The sequence below is a fragment of the Saimiri boliviensis genome, chromosome 6, assembly GCF_048565385.1.
Source record: "Saimiri boliviensis isolate mSaiBol1 chromosome 6, mSaiBol1.pri, whole genome shotgun sequence".
Classification (NCBI taxonomy): domain Eukaryota; kingdom Metazoa; phylum Chordata; class Mammalia; order Primates; family Cebidae; genus Saimiri; species Saimiri boliviensis.
In genome coordinates this window covers 78176721-78188801 of record NC_133454.1, presented here as the reverse complement: position 1 = coordinate 78188801, position 12081 = coordinate 78176721, and the positions used below count along the sequence as shown (strand labels likewise).

At 37.8% G+C, this 12081-nt stretch overlaps 1 protein-coding gene across 4 annotated transcripts in view; it reads left to right on the top strand.

Moving 5' to 3' along the window:
• Window positions 1-12081, top strand: part of STK33 (serine/threonine kinase 33) — a 196393-nt gene that overhangs the window by 122954 nt on the left and 61358 nt on the right. For 3 of the 4 annotated variants that reach the window (XM_010341359.3, XM_074401061.1, XM_039471442.2), the window contains one exon: window positions 495-608. The exons of the other annotated variant lie outside the window; for it this stretch is intronic. In XM_010341359.3, the coding sequence (XP_010339661.1) occupies window positions 495-608 (114 nt within the window). The remainder of the gene's footprint in view (window positions 1-494; window positions 609-12081) is intronic. 4 annotated transcript variants of the gene reach the window in all.

Genomic DNA, 12081 nt, shown 5'->3' with positions numbered 1-12081 from the left:
ATATGTTCTCCCTTGACTATTATTTGTCATTTGTATTGCTGTGTAGCTACTGCCATATGGATGTCTCTGAGTGAGTTGTTACTATGTTATTTGCACTCAAAGCCTATTTTTTGAGTGGGCAATAATTTATGTATAAGCTATTTGAAATGGTTGTTACATTGTGAAAGGAGATTGATTGAGAAAGCTGAAGTTGCCTTCTTTGATTTCAGAGAATCACTAGGTAAGCTTTGATGAATCTGCTATGCTGGTTATCATGTAGACTTTCCTGGATTCAGGGGACTGGATTAAACAACTTCTTAAGTTCTCCTTTAGCCTCATGAGCCAATAAGTTACATAGGGCTTAGAATTTGAAAAAGGCAGTAAATAAACTTATGCATAGTAAACATGGCACATGTTAAAGAGTTACCAGATTATCTAAATTAGGGTTCTTTGTCAACCAAAAATATTACATCTTAAAGTGTTTTTTTTTTTCTTGTATTTCTTTTTGGTCCCAGCTCTCAAGAACCTCAAATGTAGAGAGAAAAGCATCTCAGCAACACTGGGGTCGGGGCAACTTTGCAGAAGGAAAAGTTCCTCACATAAGGATTGACAATGGAGCTGCTATTGAGGTATATAGAAAACAAATGAAGCTGCTGTGAACTTTCAGGTTGCTTCTAAGTCAATGGTTAATGGAAAAAATGATTTAAAAATAAATCTCTAAGGAAAGGAAGTAAAGAGAAAACATACCATTTTCAAGTATGGTAACATTTTTACTAAAACAAATAGATTAATTATTTTCTGTTTGTGGAAGACCAAGCGGATTTTAATTAAAGTAGAGAACATTTTCATTAGACAAAATGAGCATATTTTCATCTTCAGGTCTTGGCTCTTGCTGAAAGCAATAATGGAGTCTTTGTTTAGACCTTTTCAGGATGCAGAGAAGGACCAGATAATTTTAGTTAGTTTGGCTGTTCACTTCCTTGATAGTGAGACCAGAATCTCCCTCATGAGCTCCTCCATCTTTTCCATCCTGTGATTGGATATATACCAATATTATTTTTCCAGGATTCAAATTATTATACAAAATATGAATTAAATATTAGAACAATAGAAAAAATTTAAATGTGTGTTTTTAACATTAAATAAACTGCAATAAGAACAACCACAACAAGAAGAAAATTGCGTTAGTGTTACCATTTAAATTGTTTTGGGGCACCACAAATGGCACAATATAAGATGGCATACTTAATAAATGTATGTGTTCTGATGGCCCAACTGACTGACCAGTCTTAATCGCCTTCCCTCTCTTGGGCCTCCCCAGTTCCTGATACACAACAATGTTAAAATTAGGCCAATTAATAATCCTATAACGGTTCAAGTGAAAGGAAGAGTTGCATGTCTTTCACTTTAAATCAAAAGCTAGAAATGATCAAGCCTAATGTTAAAACTTGTTTTAAAAGGTATTTGGCAACTTACTTGAAGTGATTAAAAAGCTGCCTGAGAAACTCTGACTTGAAAAGTTTAAATATCTCCTCTTTAAATAAAAGACCTGTACTTAACAACACACACACACACACACACACACATACAAACTTACCAAGTTTTAAATTTAGTCTTGGGCCAGGCACGACGGCTCCTGCCTGTGATTCCAGCATTTTGAAAGCCTGAGGTGGGAGGATCACTTGAGGCCAAGTGTTTGAGACCAGACTGGGCAACATAGCAAAACTCCTTCTCTACGGATTTTTTTTTTTTTTTTTAGATTAGCAGGGTGTAGTAGCATGCAGCTGTAGTCCTGGTTGCTGGGCATGGGCTGAGATGGGAGTGTCCCTTGAGCCCAGAAGGTTGAAGCTGCATTGAGCTATGATCATACCACTGCATTCTAGCCTGGGCGACAGAGTGAGACCTTGTCTCCAAAAACAATAAAATAAATAAATAAATAATAAATTTAGTCTTAAGAGCTTTTATAAAAGCAAAATGTGTTCATTATGAAAAATTGGGCAAATATAAGTGTGGAGAAAATAAAAATCAACCAGATATCACCAATTTGACTCTTATCTTCACTTTTTCTATGCATGTACTAGTTTTGTTTTATTATTATTTAACATTTTTTCCTGTTTTAAATTAGGGGCTATTTCAAATATATACATATTTTAAAGAACTAACATTAACCTGGTATAGTTGAAGTTGAAGTTTCTGTTCCCCCATAAGATAGACAGGCTCATTTTAAATATTTGAAACATTTCAGAAGAGTATAAAGAAGGAAGTTAAAAGCATCCACAATTCTACTACTCTTCCATAACTACTCTTAATATTTAAGTGAACATTTTCCCAGAGATCCATGTAAGCACCTCCACATACCCACATTTTCATAATGAAATTATATCTTGTATGCTTTTCACACTGTACACTATGTCATGGACTTCTGCATCAATAAAGATAGATCCACATTATCATTTTAATAACATCCCTTTTCAATGATCAGAAATAAGAAACTGTTTTCACCTTCATCACTGTGTGTTAATACCAAAGCAGTTAGTTGAAGAAAGTGATTATAAAAAACTAGTTGCCATTCCTCATTTTAGAAATCCTATTTAAACAAGTATTGAAATACTGTCTTCAAATTGTGGTCTATTTAGACAGAAAATGAAAGTTTAACTTTTAAAGGACAAGAAAAATTAGGGAAATGGTTGTGAAGAAATTATTTTGTAAATGAGAAAAGGGTAAATGACCATTTTAGTTGAGAATTAACTCGTTTTACAAAATATAGGCATACTTTGTCTTATTGCACTTTGATTTATTGCACTCTGCAGATCTCGCATTTTTTTGCAAATTTGAAGTTTTAGCAAGTGTGTCAAGCAAGTCTGTTGGTGCCATTTTTCCAACAGCATGTGCTCATTTTGTGCCTTTGTGTCACATTTTGGTAATTCTCATAGTACTTCAGACTTTTTCTTCATTATTATATCTGTTGTGATCTGTGATCAGTGATTTTTGATGCAACTATTGTACTTGTTTGGAGGTGTCACAAATTGCACCCATATAAGTTGGTATGCTTTATCAGTGAATGTTGTGTGTGTTCTGATTGCTTCAGTGACTGACCATTCTTCCATCTCTCCCTCTCCTTGGGCCTTCCTATTCCCTGAGACACAATATTAAAATTAGAACAGTTAATAACCCTGCAGTGTTTCAAGTGAAAGGAAGAGTCACATGCCTTTCAATTTAAATCAAAAACTAGGAATGATTAAGCCTAGTGAGGAGAGCATGTTGAAAGCCAAGATCGGCTGAAAGCTAGGCCTCTTGCACCAGTTAATAACGTTTTTAATGCAATAGAAAAGTTATTGAATGAAATTAAAAGTGCTATTCTAGTGAACACATGAATGATTTAAAAAAAAAAAAAAAGCCTATTGCTGATATGGAGAAAGTTTGAGTGATTTGGAAGAAGATCAAACCAAGCACAACATTCCCTTAAGCCAAAGCCTAATTCAGAGCAAGGCCTTAACTCTTTTCAGTTTTATGAAGGGGGAGAGAAGTAAGGACGTTGTAGAAGAAAAGTTTGAAGCTAGCAGAGATTGATTCAAGAGGTTTAAGGAAAGCAACTGTCTCTATAACATAAAAATGCGAGGTGGAAGCAGCAAGTGCTGATGTAGAAGCTGCAGCAAGTTATCCAGAAAGATCTAGCTAAGACCATTGATAGAAGGAGGGTACACTAAGCTGGGTGCGGTGGCTCACGCCTGTAATCCCAGCACTTTGGGAGGCCGAGGTGGGTGGATCACGAGGTCAAGAGATGGAGACCATCCTGGTCAACATAGTGAAACCCCGTCTCTACTAAAAATACAAAAAATTAGCTGGGCATGGTGGCACGTGCCTGTAATCCCAGCTACTCAGGAGGCTGAGGCAGGAGAATTGCCTGAACCTAGGAGGTGGAGGTTGCAGTGAGCCGAGATCACGCCATTGCACTCCAGCCTGGGTAATGAGTGAAACTCCGTCTCAAAAAAAAAAAAAAAAAAAAAAAAAAGAAGGTGGGTACACTAAACAATAGATTTAAGCCTTGTATATGAAGAAGATGCTAACTAATCCTTTCATAGCTAGAAAGGAGTAATAAATGCTTGGCTTCAAACCCCAAAGAATAGGCTGACTCTCCTGTTAGTGGCTAATGCAGCTGGTGACTTTAAGTTGAAGCCAGTGCTCATTTACCATTTTGAAAATCCTAGGGCCTTAAGAATTTATACTAAATTTATTCTTCTTGTACTCTATAAATAGAAGAACAAAGCCTGAATGACAGCATATTTGCTGACAGCATGCTTTACTGAAATTTTAAGCCCACATTTGAGACTTACTGTTCAGAAAAAAAAGACTCCTTTCCAAATATTACTGCTTATTGACAATGCACCTGGTCACCCAAGAGCTCTAATGGAGATGTACAAGGTGAATGTTATTTTCATGCCTGCTAACACAACATTCATTCTGCAGCCCATGGATCAAGGAGTGATTTCTGTTTCATAGTCTTATTATTTAAGAGAGAAATTTCATAAGGCTATATCTGCCACAGATAGTGATTCCTTTGATGGATCTGGGCAGATTAAGTTGAAAACCTTCTGGAAAGGATTCATCATTTTAGATGCCATTAAGAACATATGTGATTCATGAGAGAAGGTCAAATATCAGCATTAATAGGAGTCTAGAAAAAGTTGATTCCAACCCTCATGGATGACTTTGAAGAGTTCAAGTCTTAAGTGGATAAAATAACTATAGATATAATGGAAACAGCAGGAGAACTAGAAGTGGAGCCTGAAGATGCGACCGACTTATTGTAGTCTCATGATAAAACATGAATGAATGAGGAATTGCTTCTTATGGATGAGCAAAGAAAGTGATTTCTTGAGATGGAATGTACTCCTGGTAAAGATGCTGTGAACCTTTTTTTAATGACAACAGAATTTAGAATGTTATGTAAACTTAGTTGATAAAGCAGTGGCAGGATTTGAGAGGACTGACTTCAGTTCTAAAAGAAGTTCTGCTGTGGGCAAAATGCTGTCAAACAGCATCACATGCTACAGAGAAATATTTTATGAAAGGAAGAGTCAATTGATGCACCAAACTTCATGGTTGTCTTATTTTTAGAAGTTGCCACAGCCACCCCGGTCTTCAACCACCACTACCCTAGTCAGTCATTAGTCATCTGCATTGAGGCAGAACTCTCCACTAGCAAAAAGACTACAACTGCTGAAGGCTTAAATGATTGTCAGCAATTTTTGGAATACAGTATTTTAAAAATTTTTGTACATTTTTGTTTCTTTTTGAGATGAGTCTCACTCTGTCACCAGGCTGGAGTACAGTGGCATAATCTCGGCTCACTGCAACTTCCACCTTCCAGGTTCAGGCAGTTCTTCTGCCTCAGACTCCTGAGTAGCTGGGATCACAGGTGCACGGCACCATGCCAAGCTAATGTTTGTATTTTCAGTAGATACAGGGATTCACCATGTTGGCCAGGATGGTTTCAATCTCTTGACCTTGTAGTCTGCCCACCTTGGTCTCCCAAAGTGCTGGGATTACAAGCGTGAGCCATCACACATGACCAATTTTGTGTACACTTTTAGACATAATGCTTTTGCAGTCAATAGGTGATAATACAGTGTAAACATGACTTTAAATGCTTTATTGCAATTTTTGCTTTATGTTGGTGATCTGGAAGTGAATACACAATATCTCTATATGTAGTTGAGAGTTGCATATAAATAGAATAAAATTATGTTTTGTACTATTTCATAATTATCTAAGTTTTCTGACTTTCATTCTATTAAGCACTATCAAATGGTATCAAGGGAAGAGAGAGCAGCTAGGTTTTCTTAAGAGATACAAAAAAAAAAAACAACAAAAACAAACAAACAAAAAAAACCTCCTTTAAGAGCTTCTAGACCATCTTGGAAGAAAAAAAAATGAGCCAAAAGGTTTGTAAACAAAAAAGTAATACTATTTGAGGACCAATGCATACATGGTCAAAGGAGTAAAAATAACAGAACAGTCACAATTGTGTTAAGCAAGGAAGTCCTTCATGAAGGAGGTGAGTAATTAGTTAGGTGTTAAATCTTCTGTTACAAAAGAAAGGAATGTAAGCATTAGAAAATACGAAGACAGGGATTTCCATCAAGATAGCCAAACAGGAGCAGCTCCAGTGTGCAGTTCCTAGCAAGAGTGATGCAGAAGACACATGTTCTCTGCATTTCCAACTGAGGTACCTGGTTCATCTCGTTGGGAATGGTTAGACAGTGGGTGCAGCCCAAGGAGGGGAAGTGAAGGGGCCAGAGAATTCCCCCATCTAGCTAAGGGAAGCTATTAGGGACTTTTCCTCACACTCTGGCACTCTGGCTCAGATACTGTGCTTTTTCCACAAGTCTTCACAACCTGCAGACCAGGAGATTCCCTCTGGTGCCTGCAACACCAGTGCCCCAGGTTTCCAGCACAAAACTGGGTGGCTGTTTAGCCACAGCAGTTTTTTTTCTCTCTCTCTCATACCGCAGTGGTTCATGGAACGCCAACAAGACAGAAATTCACCTGAAATAAGGGGCTGAAGCCAGGGAGCCAAGTGATCTGGCTCAGCAGGTCCCACCTCCACGAACACCAGCCAGCTAAGATCCACTGGCTTGAAATTCTCATAGCCTGCACAGCAGTCTGAGCTCGACCTTGAATGTTCGAGCTTGATGGGGGAGGGGTATCTGCCATTGCTGAGGCTCAGGTAGGCAGTTTTAACCTTGCCTGTGTAAACAAAGTCTTCAGGAAGTTTATACAGCAGCTGCAGCAGCTCAGCAAGGCCTCTGCAGGCAGACTATGACTAAATTCTGCGCCCCCCCCCCCAACTCCCCGAGTGATTCCTAGGCAAGCAGGGTCTGAAGTGAACTTCCAGAAAACTCCAGCAGACCTGCAGCAGAGGAGCCTGACTGATAGAAGGAAAACTAACAAACAAAAAGAAATAGTTTCAACATCAACAGAAAGGATGTGCACTCAAAGATGCCATCCAAATGTCACCAACTTCAAAGACCAAAGGTAGATAAATCCATGAAGATGGGAAGAAACCAGCACAAAGGCTGAAATCTCCAAAAGCCAGAATGCCTCTTCTCCTCCAGGGGATCACAACTCCTCACTAGCAAGGGAATAAAACTGGTTGGAGAATGAGTTTGACAAATTAACAGAAGCAGGTTTCAGAACAAACTTCTCTGAGTTAAAGGAGCATGTTCTAACCTAATGCAAGGAGGGGAAGCTAAGAACCTTAAAAAAGGTTAGATGAAATGCTAACTAGAATAACCAGAGTAGAAAAGAACATAAACAACTTGATGAAGCTGAAAAACACAGCACGAGAACTTCGTGAAGGATACAGAAGTTTCAATAGCCAGATTGATAAAGTGGAATAAAGGATATCAGAGTTGGGATATCAGCTCAACAAAATGAAGGGAGAAGGCAAGATTGGAGAAAAGAGAGTGAAAAGAAATAAAGCTTTCAAGAAATATGGGATTATGTGAAAAGACTAAATTTACATTTCATCAGTATATCTGAAAGTGATGGGGAAATGAAACCGAGTTGGAAGAAACCAAGCTGGAAAACACTCTTCAGGATATTATCTGGAAGAACTTCCCCAACCTAGCAAGGCAGGCAAACATTCAAATTCAGGAAATACAAAGAACATCACAAAGAAATTCCTTGAGAAGAACAACCCCAAGTCACATAATCGTCAGATTCACCAGGTTGAAATGAAGGAGAAAATGGTAATAGCAGCCAGAGAGAAAGGTTGAGTTACCCACGAAGGGAAGCCCATCAGACTCACAGTGGATCTCTCAGTAGAAACCCTACAAACCACAAGAGAGTGGGGGCCAATATTCAACATCCTTAAAGCAAAGAATTTTCAACCTAGAATTTCATATCCAGCCAAACTAAGCTTCATAAATGAAGGAGAAATAAAATCCTTTACGAACTGCTGAGAGATTTTGTCACCACCAGGCCTGCCTTACAAGAGCTCCTGAAGGAAGCGCTGAACTTAGAAAGGAACAACCAGTACCAGCCACTCCAAAAACATACCAAACTGTAAAGACAATTGACACTATGAAGAAACTGCATCAATTAACAGGCAAAACAACCAGCTAGCATCAAAATGGCAGGATCACATTCACACATAACAATATTAACCTTAAATGTAAATGGGCTAAATGCCCCAATCAAAAGACACAGACTGGCAAATTGTATAAAGAGTTAAGACCCATCAGTGTGCTGTATTCAGGAGACCCATCTCATGTGCAAAGACACACATAGGCTCAAAATAAAGGGATTGAGGAAGATTTACCAAGCAAATAGAGAGCAAATAAAAAAAAGCAGGGGTTGCAATCCTAGTCTTTGATAAAACAAACTTTAAACCAACGAAGGTCAAAAGAGACAAGGGCATTATTTGATGGTGAAAGGTTCAATGCAACAAGAAGAGCTAACTATCCTAAATTTAAATGCAGTCAATACAGGAGCACTCAGATACATAAAGCAAGTCTTAGTAACCTACAAAGAGACTTAGACTCCCACACAATAATAGTGGGAGACATTAACACCCCACTGTCAATATTAGACAGATCAACAATACAGAAAATTAACAAGGATATCCAAGAGTTTGATCTGAACTCAAATCTGGGCCAAGCGGACCTAATAGATACCTACAGAACTCTCTACCCCAAATCCACAGAATATACATTCTTCTCAACACCACATCACACTTATTCTAAAAATTGACCACATAATTGGAAGTAAAATGCTCCTAGTGAATGCATAACAGTCTCTCAGACCACAGTGTAATCAAATTAGAACTCAGAAATCATAACAGTCTCTCAGACCACAGTGCAATCAAATTAAAACTCAGAATTAAGACACTCAAAACCACACAACTTCATGGAAACTAAACAACCTGCTCCTGAATGACTACTGGATAAATAATGAAGTGAAAGCAGAAATAAAGATGTTCTTCAAAACCAATGAGAATGAAGACACAACATGTCAGAATCTCTGGGATATGTTTAAAGCAGTGTGTAGTGGGAAATTTATAGCACTAAATGACCACAAGAGAAATGAGGAGAGATCTAAAATCAACACCCTAATGTCACAATTAAAAGAACTAGAGGAGCAAGATCAAACAAATTCAAAAACTAGCAGAAGACAAGAAATAACTAAGATCAGAGCAGAACTGAAGGAGATAGAGACACAAAAAGCCCTTCAAAAAATTTTTAAATCCAGAAGCTGGTTTTTTGAAAAGATCAACAAAATAGACCACTAGCCTGACTAGAAGAAAAGTGAGAAGAATCAAATAGATGGCAATAAAAAAAATGATAAAAGGGGATATCATCACTGATCCCACAGAAATACAAACTACCGTAAGAGAATACTACAAACATCCCTATGCAAATAAACCAGTAAATCTAGAAGAAATGGATAAATTCCTGGACACTTACACCCTACAAGACTAAACCAGGGAGAAGTCAAATCCCTGAATAGACCAATAACAAGGTCTGAAATTGAGGCAGCAATTAATAGCTTACCAACCAAAAAAAGTACAGGACCAGATGGGTTCACAGCTGAATTCTACTGGAAGTACAAAGAGGAGCTGCTACCATTCCTTCTGAAACTCTTCCAAACAATAGAAAAAGAGGGAATCTTCCCTAACTCATTTTATGAGACCAACATCATCCTGATATCAAAACCTGACAGAGACTCAACTAAAAAAGAAAATGTCAGACCAATGATGAACATTGATGTGAAAATCTCCAATAAAATACTGGCAAACCAAATCTAACAGCACATCAAAAATCTTACCCATCATCATCAAGTAAGCTTCATCCCATTGATGCAAGTCAGATTCAACATACGCAAATCAATAAATGTAATCCATCACATAAACAGAACCGAAGTCTCAATAGATGCAGAGAAGGCCTTTGACAAAATTCAGCAGCCCTTTATTCTAAAACCTCTCAATAAATTAGGTATCAATGGAACATATCTCAAAATAATAAGACCTATTTAGGGTAAACTAACAGCCAATATCATACTGAATGGACAAAACTGGAAGCGTTCACTTTGAAAACTGGCACAAGACAAGGATACCTTCTCTCACCACTCCTATTCAACATAGTATTGCAAGTTCTGGCCAGGGCAATCAGGCAAGAAAAAGAAATAAAGGGTATTCAGTTAGGAAAATAGGAAGTCAAATTGTCTCTATTTGCAGATGACATGATTGTATATTTAGAAAACTCCATTGTCTCAGCCCAAAATCTCCTTAAGCTGATAAGGAACTTCAGCAAAGTCTCAGGATACAAAATCAGTCTGCAAAAATCACAAGCATTCCTATACACCAATAGCAGACGAACAGAGAGCCAAACCATGAGCAAACTCCCATTCACAATTGCTACAAAAAGAATAAAATACCTAGGAATACAACTAACAAAGGATGTGCAGGACCTCTTCAAGGAGAACTACAAACCACTGCTCAAGGAAATAAGAGAGGACATAAACAGATGGAAAAACATTCCATGCTTATGGTAGGAAAAGTCAGTATCATGAAAATGGCCACACTGTGCAAAGTAATTTATAGATTCAATGCTATCCCCATCAAGCTACCATTGACTTTCTTCACAGAATTGGAAAAAATGACTTTAAATTGTATATAGGACCAGAAAAGAGCCCACATAGCCAGGACAATCCTAAAAAAAAAAAAAAAAAAAAAAAACAAAAAACTAAAAGCTAGAGGCATCATGCTACCTGACTTCAAACTATACTACAAGTCTACAGTAATCAAAACAGCATGGTACTGGTACCAAAACAGAGATATAGACCAATGGAACAGAACAGAGGCCTCAGAAATAATGCCACACATCTACAACCGTCTGATTTTTGATAAACCAGACAAAAGCAATGGGGAAAGGATTCCCTGTTTAATCAATGGTGTTGGGAAAACTGGCTAGCCAAATGCAGAAAGCTGACACTGGATCCCTTCCTTACACCTTATACAAAAATTAACTTCAAATGGATTAAAGATTTAAACATAAGACCTAACACCATAAAAACCCTAAAAGAAAACCATTTAGTATTGAATGGCAGTACCATTCAGGATGTAGGCATGGACAAAGACTTCATGACTGAAACACCAAAAACAATGACAACAAAAACCAAAATAGAAAAATGGGATCTGATTAAACCAAACAGCTTCTGCACAGCAAAAGAAACTATCATTAAAGTGAACCAGTAACCAACAGAATGGGAAAAATTTTTTGCAATCTACCCATCTTACAAAGGGCTAATATCCAGAATCTACAAATAACTTAAACAAATTTACAAGAAAAAAAACAATGCCATCAAAAGTGGGTGAAGGATATGAAAAGACACTTTTCAAAAGAAGACATTTATGCAGCTAAGAAAAAAAATGAAAAAAAGCTCCTTGTCACTGGTCATTAGAGAAATGCAAATCAAAACTACATTGAGATGCCATCTCACACCAGTCAGAATGGTGATCATTAAAAAATCAGGAGACAGCAGATGCTGGAGAGGATGTGGAGAAATAGGAATGCTTTTACACTGTTGGTGGTAGTATAAATTAGTTCAGCCATTGTGGAAAACAGTGTGGCAATTCCTCAAGGATCTCGACCTAGAAATGCCATTTGACCCAACAATCCCATTACCAGGTATATACTCAAAGGAGTATAAATCATTCTATTATAAAGACACATGTATGTTTATGTGGAATAGTTCACAAGAGCAAAGACTTGGAACCAACCCAAATGCCTATCAATGATAGACTGGATTTAAAAAAATGTGTCATATATACACCATGGAATAGTATGCAGCCATAAAAAAGGATGAGTTCATGTCCTTTGCAGGGATATGGATGAACCTGGAAACCATCATTCTCAGCAAACTGACACGAGAACAGAAAACCAAACACTGCATGTTCTCACTCATAAGTGTGTGTTGAACAATGAGAACACATGGACACAGGGTGGGAAACATCACACACCTGGGCCTGTTGGGGTGTTGAGGGGGTTGAGAAGGGATAGCAGGGGGTGGAGGGATAGGAGAGGGATAGCATTAGGA